At 44.4% G+C, this 20,198-nt stretch overlaps 1 protein-coding gene across 3 annotated transcripts in view; it reads right to left on the bottom strand.

Annotated features, from left to right (window-relative positions):
• The window catches only part of ZDHHC13 (zinc finger DHHC-type containing 13), a 54,007-nt gene extending 50,852 nt beyond the window's left edge, over positions 1 to 3,155 (bottom strand). Inside the window, exon 1 of one of the 3 annotated variants that reach the window (XM_003254308.4) lies at positions 3,013 to 3,155. In XM_003254308.4, coding sequence (XP_003254356.2) covers positions 3,013 to 3,039 — 27 coding nt within the window. In that variant the 5' untranslated portion in view covers positions 3,040 to 3,155. The remainder of the gene's footprint in view (positions 1 to 3,012) is intronic. The other 2 variants (XM_003254309.4, XM_030829543.1) reach the window with 2 other exon arrangements.
• Positions 3,156 to 20,198: the final 17,043 nt, after the last annotated feature.

Genomic DNA, 20,198 nt, shown 5'->3' with positions numbered 1-20,198 from the left:
AGTTCTCATTAACAGAAGTACCAGAGTTTAGTTTCCAAGTTCATTCATTGACAAGTATTTACAGAGTACTCATCAGTGCTAGGCATTTTTCCAGATGCCAGGCACACATCAGTGAACATAACAGACAAAAATCACTGTCCTTATAGCACTAACATTCAGTGGAGGAGAAAGAAACAATAAACAAGACCAGTAAGTATGTTAAATGGTGTTAAATGCTGAGGAGAAATCTAAAGCAAGGAAGGAGGCCAGGGAGTGTTGCTGGTAGTGCTGATGATGGAAAAGGCTTGCAATTTTATTTTTTTTTTTATTTTTTTTTTTGTACACTTTATTTATTTATTTTTTTTTATTATACTTTAGGGTTTTAGGGTACATGTGCACAATGTGCAGGTTTGTTACATATGTATCCATGTGCCATGTTGATTTCCTGCACCCATTAACTCGTCATTTAGCATTAGGTGTATCTCCTAATGCTGTCCCTCCCCCCTCCCCCCACCCCACAACAGTCACCGGAGTGTGATGTTCCCCTTCCTGTGTCTATGAGATCTCATTGTTCAATTCCCACCTATGAGAGAGAACATGCGGTGTTTGGTTTTTTGTCCTTGCGATAGTTTACTGAGAATGATGTTTTCCAGTTTCATCCATGTCCCTACAAAGGACATGAACTCATCATTTTTTATGGCTGCATAGTATTCAGGCTTGCAATTTTAAATACGGGGGTCACAGAATGCCACACAGAGGTGACATTTGTGTCAAGACTTTAAAAAGGTGGGGGAATAAGCCAAGTGGGCACACAAGGAAAGCATTCCAGGAGTAAGTACGAAAGACTCTGAGGCTGGTGTGGCTGGGGATGACCAGGCAAGCAAGACAGTAAAAGATGAGGTCAGGCTGGGAGCGGTGGCTCACACCTGTAATGCCACCACTTTGGGAGGCCGAGGCAGGTGGATCACAAGGTCAGGAGATCGAGACCATCCTGGCCAACATGGTGAAACCCCATCTTACTATACAAAAAATTAGCAGGGCGTGGTGGTCCGCACCTATAGTCCCAGCTACTCGGGAGGCTGAGGCTTGAACCCGGGAGGCAGAGACTGCAGTGAGCCAAGATCGCGCCACTGCACTCCAGCCTAGCGACAGAGCAAGACTCTGTCTGAAAAAAAAGATGAGGTCAGAAAGGAAACTGCAGACCTGATTGTGTAGGCAAATCCTGGCAAAAATCCAACAGCACGGATCTTGGAATCAAAAGAACCAAATTCAATGAGAGCAGTAATGTTTTTGTCTGTTTTGTTCACTAATTTATCACAGCACCTAAAACGGTGCCTGGCAGACATTCAAAACACATTTGCTGAATGAACGACTGAAGTCTTGGCTCTATCACTTAGCAGCTATTTGACTTGTAGCAAGTGATTCCAGTTTTCTGAGCCTCTGTTCTCATCTTTTCATCTAAAATCAGATTAGATTTCATCTAAAATCAGAATAATCATTTCTCCCCACCTCATAGGATTATAGTGAGGATCAAAAATGGGGAAGTATTTTGCAAACCGCAAAGCAGTATATGTAGGTAAGGTCTTCACATTATTGAAAAAGTGAACAAGAGCAATTATTATTAACAACGACAATGATCTCTCTACCTTTCCCTACTAAATTCAACCACCAAATCATTCTCTCCCTCTCTATAGGCCACGGAACTGGGACAAGGCTAATCTTCCCTTCAGCATGAGAGAGTGAACTTTAAGCACTTGAAGGCTTCTGTAAATGAATGGCAGTAATTAAGACATAATAGTTACTCCTACCAACTTTGAGCCTCTCTGAGAAAAAGAATGAGGCGCTGTTTCCATGTGAAGATTCAACACCCTTTGGTAAAATCCAGTCTGCCTGAGAACTATTCTTTTTCTGTCAAAATGCAAGAATAACCAATAAGAACACCTTGACATTTCCCCAGACATCTTGTCCCTCACTTAAACCTACACAAGACCTTGCTGAAAGAAGGGAAAGGGAGAGCATGAGGAATACCCTCGGGACTGGAAAAACGTTTTTAGAGATCAACTAATCCAATCATCCCAAACTGAGAATCTACCGCCTAACTCGTTCCAACTGAAGACAGCTTTAGTGTTCTCATCTGTATATTGGGATAATATCTTCTTAAGGATGCTTCAATTCTGGAATAAAATAATGCATATGAAAGCCTCTGGCATGGGTTATGCACTCGCTAAAACTGGCTGAATCTGGAAATTCTGCATTTGTTCAATGAATATTAAGTGAACGTCTACAATATACTAGTCAGTACTCTAGGCACTAGGAAAGGGCCATAAGCAAAAAGCACAATAATCTTGTTCTCTTGGAGACAACATCTACCTCCTGTAACTTCCCCGACTGGCCCGCCTCGCTTCTTTGAAACTCCGTCTGGCTTTTATATAACACCTCCTCCATGGAATATTGTCCTTTGAGATTTTGCAGATGGCTATGGTGTACCTCCCCTCTCCACGCCCCTTTCCTCCATCCTAAACAAGCAGCCTTAATTATTTCAAGGAGTAAGCAAGGATGCGGAAACAGGAGCGAAAACTGGACTGGGTGGGGTGAAGGCGGGTGCCAAGGCGCCAGGGCTGAAAAAGAAATCAACAGAACCGCTCCGACTCCGGGCCAACGTCAAGACGGGCGGGTCCGAATCAGGTGTGTCACCTGACACTTCTCCCGGGAAGGGCCATCCTCCCCTCCCCAGGCCCACAGAGGTCCCCGCCGGGCTCCGGGTACCGGCCCCAGGGGGCGCCCTGGCCAGGGATGGAGGCTGGAGGCGCCGACTCGGGCCCTCACCCGTCAGTCCTCGCCTTTTCTTCCCAGTCACCTCAGAGAGAATTTTCAGCATCGTTCTTGGTGTTTCCAGGCTCCCGCTTCCCAGACCCAGGCCCCGCCGCTCCCGAAACCCCCTCATCAAGCTGCCTCTCACCCACACCATCCTTTCCTCCACAGCTGCAGCCGCTCTCTCGGCCCCCGGGACAGCCACCGCCCGGCCGCACTCACCTGCGAGCCCAGCCCCGGTCCCTCCATCTCCCCAGGAGCCCACAGCGGCTGAGGCTACTAGGCAAGTAGCGACTGCCGCCAGCCGGCCAGCCCGCCTTGGGCCGCCTCTTCTCCCACTTCCTGCTGGCGCCCTCACCTCCGCCGCTGCGGTCCCCGCTTGTGCCCTGAGCCGTCAATCGGTCCCGGAGAACCAATCCCAGCCCTCCATCGGCTAGGGGCGGGACTTTCTCGCCTCCAGGGAAGCCCACTGTGAAGAGCTCGCCAGAGGCTCCACCCCCGGCCCGCCCGTGCCGGTCGCTCCCCCAGCCTCAGCCCAGGACCGAGCGCCCCTGCCCCAGGTGCCACGGGCCCCAGATGTGCGTCCAGGGTCAGGATCAGACTGTTATTCCAACGTCAACCACCATCTATTGAGAGCAAATCTGGACTTGGCTGCTTAATTGCTAGATGACCTTGTGAAAGTCTCTTATTTTACCTCAATTTTCTCATCTGTGAAATGAGGAAAATAAGGGTACCTACTTCATGGAATTATCAGGAGGATTAAATGAGAAAACGCATGTAAAGCCCCTGAGCCAGTGCGTTACGCGTTACATATAAAAAGGAATCAATAGATGTTGGCTGTTTAAATGTTTTCCACTTCATTTGTGTGATCTTGGGCAAGTCACCTCTACCGGCTGAGGTTCTGTTTCCTCAAATGAAACAAAAAATGAGTTCTACGGCGCAGGCTAGATGGGGAGTGGGCGAGAGCCTCCCACTTGAAGTGCACCTCTCCCCTGACCTCCACAACCCTTTGTGGAGGGCACTGGAGGAGCTGGCATTTAAGCCCTGTCCAGCTTGAAGGTCTATGAAGCAAGCGTTAGGGATGGCTCCTTCCCTTGGGGCATTCCAATGGGGCAGTGGGGCTCTCCTACCTCAGCCCCGAGTAAACACTGGGGTTTTTCTAGCCCAGCACTTAACACAGTTCTTTGTAATCGTTCCTTAGATGTGTCTGTTGCCAGGTGGAACCAGATTAAGACCTTTAGAAGCTAATTTGAAAACGATCTGAAAACATTATGACTTCCTTATTTTACAAAAATAATACTAAATCATAAAATAAATATCTAGAAATCCAACAAAGTGCTGGGTTTTCCATGAAAAATATCGCTATGATACAATAAAATCGTAGATGTATTACTATTGCTTTAGCGTCTGTGTCCTTTGGGCACATCAGCCCTGGCTTGCCCCCAAAAGCCTAAGCCCTTTAAGGACAGGACCCATGTCAGATCCCCGTGTCTAACACGGCACTGGGACATGGAAAATGCTCAGCACAATTTTAGTGAATGATGGATGGATGTACAGGCGTCTCATCAATACACGGACAAATGGAGTGACAAGTAGAAGTGCAAGCAACTTCCACCGAAAGCCAGAGGAAAAAGCAATTAATTCCGACAGGTTAGGATGAGGCAAATCCCAGCACTTTGGGAGGCCGAGGCGGGTGGATCACGAGGTCAGGAGATCGAGACCATCCTGGCTAACACGGTGAAACCCCGTTTCTTCTAAAAATACAAAAAAAAAAAAAAAAAAATAGCCGGGCGTGGTGGTGGGCGACTGTAGTCCCAGCTACTAGGGAGGCTGAGACAGGAGAATGGCGTGAATCCGGGAGGCAGAGCTTGCAGTGAGCCGAGATCGCGCCACTACACTCCAGCCTGGGTGACAGAGGGAGATTCCGTCTCAAAAAAAAAAAAAAAAAAAAAAAAAAAAAAAAAAAAAAAAAGCTTTATTTATTCATCACTTACTATGTGTTGGCACTGTGCTAGTGTTTTCACACATTATGTCTCATCCACGAGATGGATGTTATTTTCCCCATCTCCTGGGAGGGAGAAACTGAGGTTCAGGCTGATTCCATAAACCCCAAGTCACTCAGCAAGTAAGTAGTAAAGAGAGTATTCAAATCCAGGTTTCTTACTGCAAGCATTTTGGCTGAAGTAGTTTGTTTCTTTCATTTTCAAAGTCTGATTTAGAAGATGTTGTTGAAGTTGAGGGAGGCTTAAAATCTGTTTCAATGCCTCTGCACTGATATCCCAACACATTGGAAGATTTTGGAGCAACTAAATCTGAACACCCCACTCCTTAGCCAGGCTCCTGGTTTCCCTCTGCTCATGTTTTATGCTTCCAGTGAGCTATTTCAGATTAAGCATACCCATGTCTAATGGCTATATGAAACCAAACGCAGTGATAGCCTCTAACTGCCACCAATACCTCTCAACTTTGAAAATACCTTTGCTGGGATAGACTGAATTAAGAAAATGTGGCACATATACACCATGGAATACTATGCAGCCATAAAAAATGATGAGTTCATGTCCTTTGTAGGGACATGGATGAAGCTGGAAACCATCATTCTCAGCAAACTATCACAAGGACAAAAAACCAAACATCACATGTTCTCACTCATAGGTGGGAATTGAACAATGAGAACACTTGGACACAGGAAGGAGGACATCATACACCAGGGCCTGTTGTGGGGTGGGGGGCTGCAGGAGGGATAGCATTAGGAGATATACCTAATGTAAATGACGAGTTAATGGGTGCAGCACACCGACATGGCACATGTATACATATGTCACAAACCTGCACATTGTGCACATGTACCCTAGAACTTAAAGTATAATAAAAAAAAAAAGAAGAAGAAAATACCTTTGCTGGTAGACATAGCCTGCTAGAATAGTATGATGGTAGAAGAAGCAGGCTCCTGGAGCTGACTGCCTGAGCTGGAATCCCAGCTCCAGCACTTAGTATCTGCATGCCCTTGGGCAAGTTGTGAAGTCACTTGTGCTTCGGTTTCCTCATCTGTAAAAATGAGATAATAACAGTACAGTACTTACTTCACGGTGCTGTCAAGAGAATTAAATGAGCTAATGTATGTAAAGTACTTAGAGGAGGGTCTGGTACATACTAGGCATGATATATATGTTAGCTATTCTCAGCATTGCCATCGTCATCCTTGTGAGTGGGTGTTGGGGAGGGCACTGACTATACCAGATGGGTGCTGTCATGCCAAGGGCCAAGGATAGAGATTCAGCAGGCCCGACTTCTAATTCAAGATTTGCCATCACTTTCTGTGTGTATTAGTTTCCTAGCACCGCCATAAGAAAGTACCACAGACTGAGTGGCTTAAACAAAAGAAATTTGTTCCACAGTTCTGGAGACTAAAAGCCTGAGATGAAGGTGTTGACAAGGTTGGTTTTGTCTGAGGCCTCTCTCCTTGGCTTGTAGATGGCCATCTTCTCCTTGTATCTTCACATGGGCTCCTTCTTTGTGTGTAGCCATATCTTAACTTCCTCTTTTTATAAGGATACCAGTTATATTGGACAAGAGCCCACCCTGATGACCCATTTTAACACTATTACCTCTTTAAAGTCTCTATTTCCAAATAAAGTTACATTCTGAGGTACTGGGGGTTAGGACTTCAACGTATGAATTTAAGGGGGACAAAATTCAGCTCATTACACTGTGTGACCCTGGGCAAATCACTTTCCCTCTCTAATGACAGTTTGTTTGTAAATAGGGATGAGAACAAAGGCTGGAAGCACTAATTCTACAGTTCCTCTCAGCTCTGATCATGTCATTTCCCAGCTGAGACTAAGCTTTACCTCTCCAGTCCCCCCAGCACTTTTAAGTCTCTTTTAGGTGACGCTATTTCCCTCATTCTACAAACATATATTGAGTTCCTTCTATGGACCAGGCACTGTTCAGCATTGGGGATTCGTTATTGAGCAAGACAGACAAAACTGTTTTGTGGCTTCCTGGGGCTTACTCTACTGTCTAACAGTAAGAGACAGACTTTAGTCAAATGGGGTCACAAATATTTACTTTTTATAGTCAGCCTTGTAGTTCTTAAGTAGATCCTCTTTCCTCCACTTGACCACCTCTTTCCTCCACTCAGCCTCCACTTGGCTGCCGGTGCACTTCCATTTGTCCCCATTATGTTTTGCACAAGGTCTGGCACATGGTAAAGTCTAAAAAGACGCATTTTCAAAATAAATGAAGAAACAAATGAATCCAGTTGAAAAAAAATAGTTTATAAGATGACATTAAAGGCAGCTCAGCTCCATAAATCACGCTAAGATGTGCTGATTTCACAAAGTTTAACCTATTGGATTTTAAAAATTCCATATTAAGGTTTGCTAATCCTCCTTGTCACAATATGAGCATCAGCTGACTTTGTTATGACTAAACTTTTGATTCTGGCCTTGCTTCTTCCATACCTGTGGAAAGGACAGGGATGGTTTTTGAACCAGGGACTTGCGGTTGTAATCATTTTGATGGCGGCAACAAAATGACCCTTTGGAATATCCAAAAACTCCACACATCTGTCAGCAGAGGGCTTCTCACAAACACCAGGTAGGAAATCCTGATGCTCTGTGGTATCAAGCCAGAGGGGCTGGGGAGGTGAGTGCTTGCTGTCTTTTAGGTAGTGAGTGTTTGTTGAGCTCTGAATGTACACCAGGTCCAGGCTAAACATATGAGTAAAGTGGTGGACACCACAGCCTCTGCTCTTCTGGAATTCAGTCCGAGGGAGGCAAAAACTGATAAAGATAAATAAATAGATAAAAAGAAATAGAGACAATGGCAAGTGCTACACAGGAAAAGTGCCAAGAATATAATACAGGAACCCACTTTAGCCTGGGGAGATAGTTGGGGTAGAGAGTCCTCTTCAGAAAGTCATAAAACCAGCTCAAAAGGACTTTCTCAACTTCATTCACCCATGGAGAAACTGAGGCTCAGGGAGGGAAAATGACTTGAACAATGCACTTTCCAAAGTAGCAGTGAATATAGGGCTAGGACAACTCTTCTGACCCTGCATGGCTCTCTCGCCAGCCCTTGGGCAGCCTCAGCTTTCTAACTGTAACCCAACTCACAGATGCTCCGGGCTGGGGATTGGGAGATGGACAGGGATTACTTAGGAGTCTTGCTCAATCTCTTGTCTTCTACTCATGAAAAAGCTTCAACAATGAAAGTTGAAAACTCATTTTATATACAGATCACCAAGATCTAGTCATGAGATATTTTAAGAACCACAGTTACTATCTGTGTTAGGAGCCCATGGTGTGCATTTTATATTTTACTTGCCAGATTAACCAGATTTATATGGTGGTGGTGGTGTGTGTGTGTGTGTCTGTGTGTGTGTGCATGTGTCTGTGTGTGCATGTTTATGTATGGAAGGGAGGTGTAGAGAGGGAGAAGGTGAAGCAGGAAGTATTCCTACTACTTTCAGTAGTTACTATTTTGAGTCTTAGTCATCTCCTTGCAGTGATACATTTAAATATCTATGGAAATTTTCTATGGCTATGTCCAAATTGTGACAGCAACACTCAGAATTGGGTAATAAATCTACCTTGACTCTGATACAGATGTGGCAAGACTCCCTTCTCCACCTTCTATATCCTGCTATCATAGTTGTGTATTTATTGGTTTATATACCCATCTCCCCATAGTCTCCGTGCTCATAGCAGACATTTAAGTATCACTTCCCGAGGAAGGTCTTCCTGTACTCCTAGACCAGGTTAGGATGCCCCGTTAGGTGCCCCATAGCACTTTGAAATGCTGCTATCACAGCACCTGCGGAACATTATTACTTTGCTGCATTCAGGTTGAGAACATTTATCTTCTCTGCGTACCATAAGCAGTGAACACAGAACCTGGGCCTGTCTCAGACACAGATGCATTGCCAGTGCATAGCACGGTACGTGGCCCATGGGAGCTGCTCAATATTCAGTTGTTGAATGAGTAAACAACCATATGTCATTCATTTTTACTTGCATTTCTAGCACCTAGCACAGTTCCTAACACAAGCTAAGTGCTCAAAAATGTTGACTTGCGTTAAAGAATCTCATTTCTGTCTCTATACAGTTTGCAAAACACTTTTGCTTCCACTGAGATTGAGATTTGTAACAGCCTTGTGAAGTAGTCAGAACAGGGATTAGCATCCCACTTTGTAGACATGGCTCAGGAAGTTTAAGCAATTGGCTGAGAATATCAGGCTAGAGAATATTGAATAGCTGAGGCCAAAAATACAATGACAAGGACAGTGATGTTTCCTTGTAAATATCGCCACTGACAAAAATTAAGTTCACAGCCCAGGAACTAGCCACAGATTCAGGGCATTTCAAAACTTCATATGGCTACTTTTTCGAAGACATTTTCAAATAAGCCCACTTGGGGGAATCAAGGTGGGTCATGGGTTTTAGAGGCTCACTTTCCGCATCTTCCCAGGAAGAGACTGTACCACTTTGAGCTTCCATGTTCTTATCTATAAAATGGGAATGGTAATAGTACCCACTTCATAGAGGATTCAATAAAAGGGTTAAACAAAAAAAAATGTATATGATGTGCAGTACAGTAAGTGCTCTACAAATGTTGGCTGTTATAAAGGCAGCTGAGAAAAACTGAAATCTTAGGGAAGACTTGGCCTTAACATTGATCCTTATGACCAATTTAATCCAGAGCCTGGCTCTGGAATATTCATGACTTTACAGGAAATACAATGACCAAGGATCCACTCGCCAAAATTTATTTCTAGTTTCAACAGGTGACATTAAATGAGTAATTGTTCTCTTTCCATCACCAGCCTGCCCTACACACTAAATTATTTGTGCTCATGAGAAAAGCTGCATTCCCCTCAGCTCTGCTTTCATGGGAGAACAAGCACTGGTTTAATCTCTTGTTGGCTGCTGCTCTAATTATAGTGATAGAGTGGTGTCCCTGGTAATGGGCCAAGCTGGCTGGCCGTGTTGCAAGTTGTTCAAGATACAGAAGGTGGCACCATCTGAAGCCAAATGGTTACCTTTCATCTCAGTTTCTACATAAAATAATTCTGCATTGTGCTTTGCACAGATGGTGAAACATGGCAAAGTCAGGATTTCCCAAGCTGAAGGCACTGGGATCATTCCCAAGGCTACTGAGTTGCTGATGTATCTGATTTCTGGACATGTGGATTGTTGTAAGCAAGGGCAATAGGCAAGATGGCAGGAGAGGCAGAACACTGAATAAAATGATAGATTGGAATTCTGCAGGAAGAGGAGGAGGAGAAGAATCGGATGCTACCCCTTGTACAAAACGTCCCGTTATCCCTGGGGCTGTGGTAACTGATATCCTCTACACCCCCACAGCATTCTGGCATGGTGCTTGTCTTGCTGTATTGTAACTGCCTGTTTACTCCTCTGCCTCTGCCTCCAGCTTGTCTGTGAGTTAAGGTTTCTTTCTGTTCATCATTGCATCCCCAGAGCCTAGTACAGAACATACACAGGTAGGTATTTTATGAATACTTGTCGGGCGAGGGATAAAAATTGTCAGGAAACTCATTCTTACGACATAGTTGGGTAGGAACGGAGAAGGAAGCACTAAATTTGAGGTTAATCAGGGCATAGTGGCTCCTAATTTCAGTTAGTCATATGACTCATTTTCAAATTTCACACATCCTGCCCCCACTCAGAGTTGGTTCAGGAGCAGGGTGGCCCACCAGTCACCCTCTCTGTGGGAAGCTGGGGGAGCAAGGGTGGTGCTCATGGCACAGGCACTATCAGAAACTCAAGGGTCCTGAGGCTGTGGGGGCCACACTTGACCCCAACAGGAAGAGCTTTCAGGCTGGCGTGTCCCCAGGATGGGGCAGATTAGAAAGGAGGTTCAAGACACAGTGTCACTAGGGACTTGGATCCAGGGCATCAGCGACCAGCCCTACAGCTGTGATCAGAGCTGGGCCACATTAAAGACCCACAGAAGGCCTGTGGCAAGAACCCACCTTTTCTTGGCTCAGCTTCATCCTCTACCAGCCTGATGGGAAGTCGCACATGGAGAAAGAACGTGCAAGCAGTGAAAGGAGCAGGGGGCTGGGCATCGGGAGGCCCAGGTTTCAAGTCTTTACACAGCATGACCAGCTGCCTGACCTCTGGCAAGACATGGAATCTCTCTGGGTCTTGGTTTCCTCACCTGCAAAATGGAACTTGGGACACAGTAGCTCCTCATATGCCACAGATGAGAAAGAAACTAGTCCTTAGCTCGAAGGCCGAGTTAGTTTGATCCCAATTCCAAACATCTGTGGACACTTACAGCAGATTGTCCTGTTGGACAGTTGGACTGCTGTCTCAGGAAGAGAGAAACAGTCCCACATCTTCCCCTTAGCACAAAGCCTGGGGTGATAGACCCATGGGCGGGGTACAGGGAGACAGAAGGAAATGCCTCCAAGATGCCTCTCAGAGCATGGGCACTCCGCCCTCTTGTCAGCCCTTCACCTCATGCCCCAGCCGGGTCCTTTCTTTCATGCAGCACTCCCACCAGCCAAGCTCTCCCAAGACAACCTCGGAGGAAGGAGGAAGGGCTCTATCTCCCATTTCATGTAAGAGCCCAGCCTCAGAGCTGCATGCAGGGCAAGGCCACATACGGCATATGAGGTGGTGCTGTTAGGGCTTGATCCCACGTGCCGAACGCAAGCTCGACTCCTGTTGTAATTCACTTAGAGTCTGAGGCAGAATATTAAAATCAATGAAAATATTTTCAAACAAGCGGAGTCATCTTAATTGGATAAAAATGGAGTATTTTTAAAATGATAAACATGAAACTAAAAACTCTGGAAAAGCCTGAGACAGATTAAAATGCTTAAAGATGCATAAAAATGTACAACATGTCCTATGGTATGTTCATATTATCAACATATTTTGTTTTGTTTCCAACCAGCGTGTCTTTTGGCTTAACTTTTTTTTTTCTTTGAGACAGGGTCTCACTCTGTTGCCCAGGCTGGAGTACAGTGGCATGGTCTCAGCTCACTGCAGCCTGACCTCCTGGGCTCAAGTGATCCTCCAGCCTCAGCCTCCTGAGTAACTGGGATCACAGGCACCATGTCTGGCTAATTTTTCAACTTTTTGTAGAGATGGGATCTCACTATGTTGCCCAGGCTGGTCTCAAACTCCTGGGCTCAAGCAATCCTCCCACATCAGCCTCCCAAAGTGCTGGGATTACAGGTGTGAGCCACGGTGACAGGGCTTAACTTAAAAAAAATCAGTTTACCCTCTGGAATTGATCCAGAATCTTGAGTCAGACTTGCAAGGATTCTAACTTGAGGAAATAGGGTTAGCAGAAAGCAAGGAGTAATTTCATAGTTGTAGGATCTTTAGAAATCCTCTACCCAATATGCTCCCTGAGTCAGAGTTCTCTCACTCTCCCACACCCGTTAAAAGCTGTTGTCACTATCTCCTTGAATACCCACGGTGGTGGGATACTCACTACCTTCTATCATACTGATTATATTGAACAGAAGTATCCCTCACTTTTTTTTTTTTTTTTTTTTTTTTGAGACAGAGTCTCGCCGTATCCCAGGCTGGAGTGCAGTGGTGCGATCTTGGCTCACTGCAAGCTCCACCTCCCGGGTTCACGCCATTCTCCTGCCTCAGTCTCCCAAGTAGCTGGGACTACAGGCGCCCGCCACCACGCCCGGCTAATTTTTTTGTATTTTTAGTACAGACGGAGTTTCACCGTGTTAGCCAGGATGGTCTCAATCTCCTGATCTCGTGATCCGCCCGCCTCGGCCTCCCAAAGTGCTGGGATTACAGGCGTGAGCCACCGCGCCCGGCCAACTATCCCTCACTTTTATGTTTATAGTCAGTCCTTTTTTCTTGGTTATGACGCCACAAAAATTCCAGTGAATTCTCTCTTCTAATTCACCGCCCATTAGATACTTGAATGGATAATGGTACCCCTAAGTGTGTTGTGCCCCTGATTAAACATCCCCAGCTCTTTCAACCATCCCTTAATTGGAGTGGAAATCAAGTGGAGAAAATGCTGCTGTTGTGGGAGCCAGACAGAGCTAGCTTTATATCCCGGCTCTTGCCAAGTAGCCTTGGCTAAGTCACACAATCTTTCTGCAATTCTACTACTATTTTGTAAGGCTGTTAAGAATACTAAATGAGAGAATGTGTGTAAAGCATATGGTATGGTGTTTGCCTTAGGGTGGGTGTTTTGTATAGTGATAGGTGCCAATATTGTTATGGGACCAAGGACAACTTATCTGCCATCACTTCAGAAGAATTCTACATAAAAAAAAAGAATGAGGTTGAGATATCTGGGAGTGAAAAGAAAGCTGAAGCTGGGGTGGCCTGGCTAAGGGAGCTTGACAAAGAGGGACTTGAAGTCAAAAAGAGAAGAGACAGATCATAGGAGGCCAAAGATTCTATATAGTGAGGATGGGGATGCCAACTTCATAGTGGCTGGCATTATGAGGAACAAATTGTTTCATGTATGTGAAAGGACTTTGTAGAATAAATGCTTCCCCCTGCTCCCAGAACACCTGGCACTTAACCACATTATATTAGGACAATTTTTAAATCATTTCCCCCAAGACTGTAAGTTCATTGTGGTAGGAAAATTTCTTTTTTGTCTGCCTATCTTCCATTGGGGAAGTGCCTCTCCCTTACCCCAAGTGGTTTAGGTGGGGCTGTCAATTGCAGTACCCTGCCTGCTATGAGCCGTAGGGCTGAATCCCTGAGCCAGGCCTGACCAATCAAGGTACACCATCATTTTGCCCAGGGGGATTGTCGGGGTGAGGTAGGGGGAGCATGTGCCCAAAACAGGGCCAGTAAGAGTACCTTCATATAATTTGATCTATTGATGCTGTAAAAGCCAAGTTTCTTTCTTTTGAACTATGAATTCTAAGAATATAAACTTGGGGCTAAATTTTGCCTATTCAACAAGTATTTATTGAGGATCTAAATATCAGCCAGGGTTCACAGGGTCCAGTCATGAGAACACATATCTCTCTAGATATTTTAAACAGAGGGAATTTAACATAAGAAAGTGCTTACACAGCGTTGGAAGGGTTGAGAGAGCAAAGAGCTATTTTAAATGGACTCAGAGCTTAGTAACTGCCGAAAGAAGCTTCCATTCCTAAGGTTGTGGGAACAAAAGAGTAGAGGTGTTGTTACCAGATCTAGAACCCAGGAGACAGGAAGGCCTGGGCTGATGTTTGGACCACAGGTGGCTGGTGCCAAGACCATGGTGGGCACTGTGCAAGTTGATTGGATACCTGCTTAGGTTCTGAGGAAGTAGCTCCATTGGTGGATGCTAGAAGTGCCCAAAACACCCGTTGCTCTCTGTGCCTGTTGGAAGGTTGCTAACAGAAGTCTGAAGCAGGACAAGAGCCTCTTCTCTCTTCCTCTTGTCTTCCAATTTCCCACCGGTGCCTTATTAGGCTTATAGAAGGCCTCACTGGCTTTCTATCTGAAAGATGGTTGGCAAGAGAATCCAGGGAATGTAACTCCAGTGTCCAAGCCTCCTTAAAACCCATAGCAGAACAAAGTAGTGGAAATGAAATTTGAGAGCAATCAGGCAAAAGACAACCCATGTGCAATGTGCTAGGTCTCATTCTAGGGACTGGAGGAATAGTAGTAAGCAAGACAGACAAAAATCCATTCTCCAACGACTTGCTTCTAGAGGGAATGAGAGATAATACAAAAGCAAGCCTATACGCAAGCAAGTTACAAACAAGGATACCAAGCACCATTTGTCTCAGTGCAGACTCCCTAGAAGCTGAGCACCAGATGAGGATTATTATGCAAACACCTTATTAAGGAAGTGCTCTCAGGAACACCTGCTAGGAAGTGAGGGCATGTGATGGTTAATTTTATGTCACTTTGGCTAGATCACAGTGACCAGCTACTTGGTCAAACACTAGTTGAGACTTAGTCAATGTTTAAAACCAGTCGACTTAAAGTGAAGCAGGTTACTTTATACGGTGTGAATGGGCCTTATCCAATCAGTTGACCGCCTTAACAGCAAAGGCTGAGGTTTCCCAGAGAAAAATGAATTCTGCCTTCAGAGGGCACCATAGAAATTCCAGCCTTCATATACAAGACTGCAACATCAACTCTTACTTGAATATTCAGCCTCCAGCCCACTGACTTGCCCTATGGCTTTCAGACTTGCCAGTCCTGACAATTGCATGAACCAATTTCTGAAAATACGTCTGTTGTCTTTCCTGTTGGTTCTGTTTCTCTGTAGAATCATGACTAATACAGGGAAGGGGGAAGAACCAAAAAAAAAAAAGGATGTGATTTCAGTCCAAAGCATCTCAGCCTGATGCCATTGGAAGCTCTGGACTGTAAACTGCACCACAGAGTTTGCCATTTCTTGAGGCAAAGGAGGTGAGCTTCATACATCTGCACCAGTCAGTCCCTGGAGCAGGTTATACACATACTTTGACTATCGGGAATTTCTTTTTTCTGTTTTTTCAAGGCTATGGTATTTTAATTCCAGGGGGTCAGAGATACTCCTGGAAGGAATAACAGGAATAAAGTATGATTTCTTCATCATCCACTGACAAATTAGAAGGATTTTCTTTAATTAGAAAACTTGAGAGTTATAGGGCTTGGCTTAAGGAATTAGCAGTGTGGATTTAGTTTCCAGGTTGGCTAACTCATCATGTGACCTTAAAAAAAAAGTGCCCACCTTCTTTGAACTTTACCTCCTGGGTATACCAAAGAGCTAGCCAGGGTAGTAACTAGTTCTACTCAATCCAGTTATCCCACTTACACCCCCACATCCCTGCCCTGGTAAATAGTACTTCCTCTGGAAGCTTCCCTGATCTCTCCAAGAAGCCATGACTTCCTTCTCTGTTCCCCCTTTAGGATTCTGCATGCTCCTTTATTATATTATTGCATTTTTCTGTAATGAACTCTTTACCTTGTAGGTGGCCAACCATCGCAGCTTTCCTGAAACTGAGGGGTATCCTGGGAGACCAAACTTTCTTGGGTTTTTGTTGTTGTTGTTGTTTGTTTGTTTTTTCAAGACGGAGTCTCACTCTGGCACCCAGGCTGGAGTGCAGCGGCGCAATCTCCACCTCCCGGATTCAAGCAATTCTTGTGCCTCAGCCTCCCAAGTAGCTGGGATTACAGGCACAAGCCACCATGCTTAGCTAATTTTTTTGTATTTTTAGTAGAGATAGGGTTTCTCCATGTTGGCCAGGCTGGTCTTAAATACCTGGGCTCAGACAATCCACCCGTCTCAACTTCCCAAAGTGCTAGGATTATAGGCGTGAGCTGCTACACCTGGCTGTGACACCAGACTTTCAATGCTAAAACCAAAGCGAGATGGTCACCCTATTTTTCTTTGTCCCTCAATGAGAGATGGAAATATGGGATCCTGTCCTACTCAATCTGATGTTTGTTCTTGCATAGTTCTTACATGAAGCATATGCTTCATTGTTTTCAGAGTTGTGGGGGTCAACAAATAATACCTTCTTTTCTCCATCCAAGTTCAGAACCCATTAGGATACACACACACAAAAGTCAGACATAAAGGGATAAAAACACCAGCTTCATTAGTGATGAAAACCGATATCAGGGAAGAGGCTTAGGTCTTCTAGCCAATAGGCTTTTAATACTTCACCCCTTAATTAGAGACTTACCCAATCACAATTTCCGACGGTCTTGGACCACTGCAAGTATCTGAGTGTCCGAGTGCGTGGAATGGAGCAAAAGGTAGGCAGATCTCAGAGGTAAAAACAGCAGGCTGATTTGAGTGTGAAAGCTTGTCTTCCAAACTGTCTTATAAGTCTTTTCTCCTCTTTTTGGGGTGAGGGAGAAAAACAGGGAGGGGGAAGTAGAGAGTGGAAAGAAGTGTTACTTCAAACTCCCTCCACAAAAAAACACAAAGCCAGGAGAAAGGAGAATTCCCAGGAGGATCAGTTGAATGAATGAATCAATAAATAAAATTCGTTAATGCTGCTCATTCTTCCTCTACAATTTGATCATTTATTGGGGAGTCTGGAGCTGCAGCAAGGTAGAGGCTCTCCACTATAAGCATCATCACCAGGCCCACCATCTAGTGCAGGGAGGACACTGGTGACCACTTACTGAGATAATGCCCCTCCCTGCAATTGTTGATTTGATTACATGAGATCCTTGCTAAGCACTTGCTCTGTACCCACCTGAGGGACTTCATCAGCTGTACTTACCCCAAGACTTGCCAGAACCACATTGAAAAAGTAGCCATCATTGTTTTCAGGACTTTGCAGCTACTGAAATAAGTCACCCAGTCTCAAAAACAGGATACCTACCCACATGTTGGGTATAATATTGCATTTACTTAGGATTGAGGAGTTTGATCATGTTGAGGTTGAGGTAGTAATGAAGATGTGTGATGCTTCAGCTCAGGTGAGGTTCCTTTAGGGTTTCTGTATATAAAGACAAGAGTGATTTGAAGTTACGTTAGACCAGAGAGGACTTGGTTCAACCAAAGGACTACTGAAGTCCTCTCATTTCCAGATGTCCTGGTGCCCCAGTTCAACTTGAACCTTGTTTCCCAAGAGTAATGGGTAGAGTCTAATAAACCAGATAAACACATTCTAAATGGCACTTTTTTCTTCTCCAGCCAAGTGTCAAGTGGCTAGATTCTCAATTCCACACAATAAACACCTGTTATAGATTAACTTGATTCAGCAAGTACACAAGGAAGGCTGGAGATAAGGCTCATACTGGCTCTGACAAGGTGAGCAGGGGTGTGTGTGTGTGTGTGTGTGTGTGTGTGTGTGTGTGTGTGTTGAGGGGTGTCCTAGGAGGCAGCATGGTGAATGGGAAGAGGCATGGGCCCAAGAGTAAAGTTTTTCCACACACTAATTCATTACACACCACTGAACTGAGGTTCTCCGAGCCTCAGGCTCTTCATCTGTGAAGTGGGGTGGGGGGTGGGGAAGAGTTGGGTTAAATACATTTAAAAATCTCTTCCAGTTCAAATACAGCACCAAGAACTACTAGCTATCAAGCATGTCTAAACTGGTAAAAATCTTCACTGAAGCTCTTCTGACAATGATTTTTTTTCTGACAGCTCCATGTCTTCTGTGACTTCTTGCAACAGGTGTTTTCTACTGAGTAATGTATGTGTAGAATATTTTTTTTCAAGTGGCTGGCCCGGTGACTCACAATCTAATATTTGCATTGTGATTATCTACAACAGCCATCTCCTGAATCCTCAGATATTATCATTCCAAACCTCTCCGAAGCCACATTTCACAGCTTCCCCAACATCCATCCATCCATGAATAAGATTTCATTATTAAGAATGTCATTTTTCGTAATGGATTTTCTTTTCTAACTCAGGCTCCATAGGCAATGAGCTGAGATTACATGATTTATTGCTTTCAGTTTGTTGGCCTTGGACTTTTCTGCCTGTGTACTAATTTTATGGCACACTAAACTTCTGCTTATTTACCAGCTTCTTCCTAGAGGAAGAAAACCGCAGCCCTGACACCTTCAAAATGAAAACAAGCAAATGAACAAACAAAAAACGTCCTCCAGGATGTGGAGGCAAAGCCTTTCTCTTAGAATAGAAGGCTCACATTTGTTCATGATGCTGCTCTTCTATCTGTGGGCTTGAAAATGGACTGAACAAAGCATCAGACAAATAATTGTACTTGTAGGAAATGGAGCAGATAGATTGATTCTTAATTAGTACCCATGTAGAGTAAACATCTTCATGTAGCAAGCATCTAAGCACATTCTTAGTAAGCATTTGTTTCTACTTAAAACATTTCGACTCATCATAGAGGTTTTTCTTATTGTTAATGGAATATATATGGAAACACATATTATTTGTTATATAATGCGTGATATAGTTTAGATATTTGTCCCCACCCAAATCTCATGTTGAATTGTAATCCCCAATGCTGGATATGGGACCTGATGGAAGGTGTTTGGGTCATGGGGGCAGATTCTTTATGGCTTGATGCTGTCTTCTCGGTGTTGAGTGAGTTTTCACAAGATCTGGTTATTTATAAGTGTGTGCACACCACCCCCACTCTCTTGCTTGCTCCTGTTTTTGCTGTGCAATGTGTCTGCTCCCCCTTAGACCTATGTCATGACAGTAAGCTTCCTGAGGTCTCACTAGAAGCCAAGCAGATGCCAGCTTCCTGTACAGCCTGCAGAACTATAAGCCAATTAAATCTCTTTGCTTTGTAAATTACCCAGTCTTAGGTATTTATTTGTAGCAATGCAAGAACAGCTTAATACAACATGTTTGTGTATGAGTGTGTGTTTTATGGAACTCAGAAAGATTGTGAAAGGAGGGAAAATTAACATTTACTGAGTGTATTAGTTTCTTGTGGCTGCTATAACAAATGACCACAAAGTTGGTGACTTAAAAGAACAGAAATATATTCTCTCACAGTTCTGGCACCTAGAAGTCAGATATCAGTAGCACTGGGCCAAGATCAAGGTGTCAGCAGGGTTTTGCACCTGCCAAAAGCTCTGGGGTAACTCTGTTCCTTGTCTTTTCCTACTTTTAGTTAGTGGCTGTCAGTATTCCTTAGCTTATGGATGCATCTCCAAATCTCTCTGCTCCCTCTTCAAATCAAATCAGCTTCTCTGTGTGTGAAATCCCTCTCTGCCTCCTTCTTCTATGTATACACATGATTCTGTTTAGGGTCCACTTGGATAATCCAGAATCATCTCCCAACCTCAAGAATCTTAATTTAACCACATCTGCAAAGACTCATCCCCTTTCTTTTGCCATATAAAGCAATGCTCAGATTCTAGGATTAGAACATGGATGTATTTTGGAGGGCGATTTTTCACTCCACCACACTGAGCATTTACTCTGTGCCATTTCCTCACCTTGATCTACATACCTGTGCCTCCTCCCACAAGCCTTCTGTGAGGAACATGCAGCAAGAAAAAGACCTTGGGCAGGGAATCAGAAAACCTGAGTCCCTTAACTTGCCAGCGTGCATGCCATTATCCTCCTTTTCTGTGCCCAAGGAAGACATTGCTAATTGGCCACAGCACTAGTTTTGCTAAACCCCTGGACTTGACCCCAGAATCCTTAATATAGTGTTTCAGGAAGTAATTGTGAATTTAACCCTATTTGACACCCCTGTCTTGAACTCTTAGTCTCCTCATTTGTAAATAAGAATAGTCCATGCACATCTATCTCTTAGGGACAGTGTAAGGATCAAATGACATAGTGGATGGAAAACACTTTATGAATCCTAAAGCAGATGACTACATAAAGAAGTTATGTTCCCAATAGGAATTCATGGGGAGACTGTCTGGGAGACCTCTGCTTAGAAAGTTAGAGGGCTTCTATTGCAAGGAGATTATGAAGGTCAGGTTCAGGATGGTGAGCGAGCCTAGGTCTGAACTCTATCAAGCTTGTCCAACCCCTTCTTA

This window comes from Nomascus leucogenys, chromosome 15, assembly GCF_006542625.1.
Source record: "Nomascus leucogenys isolate Asia chromosome 15, Asia_NLE_v1, whole genome shotgun sequence".
Taxonomy (NCBI): Eukaryota; Metazoa; Chordata; class Mammalia; order Primates; family Hylobatidae; genus Nomascus; species Nomascus leucogenys.
Note: the sequence above shows the minus strand (reverse complement) of the source record. Positions and strands in the feature narration are given on the sequence as shown.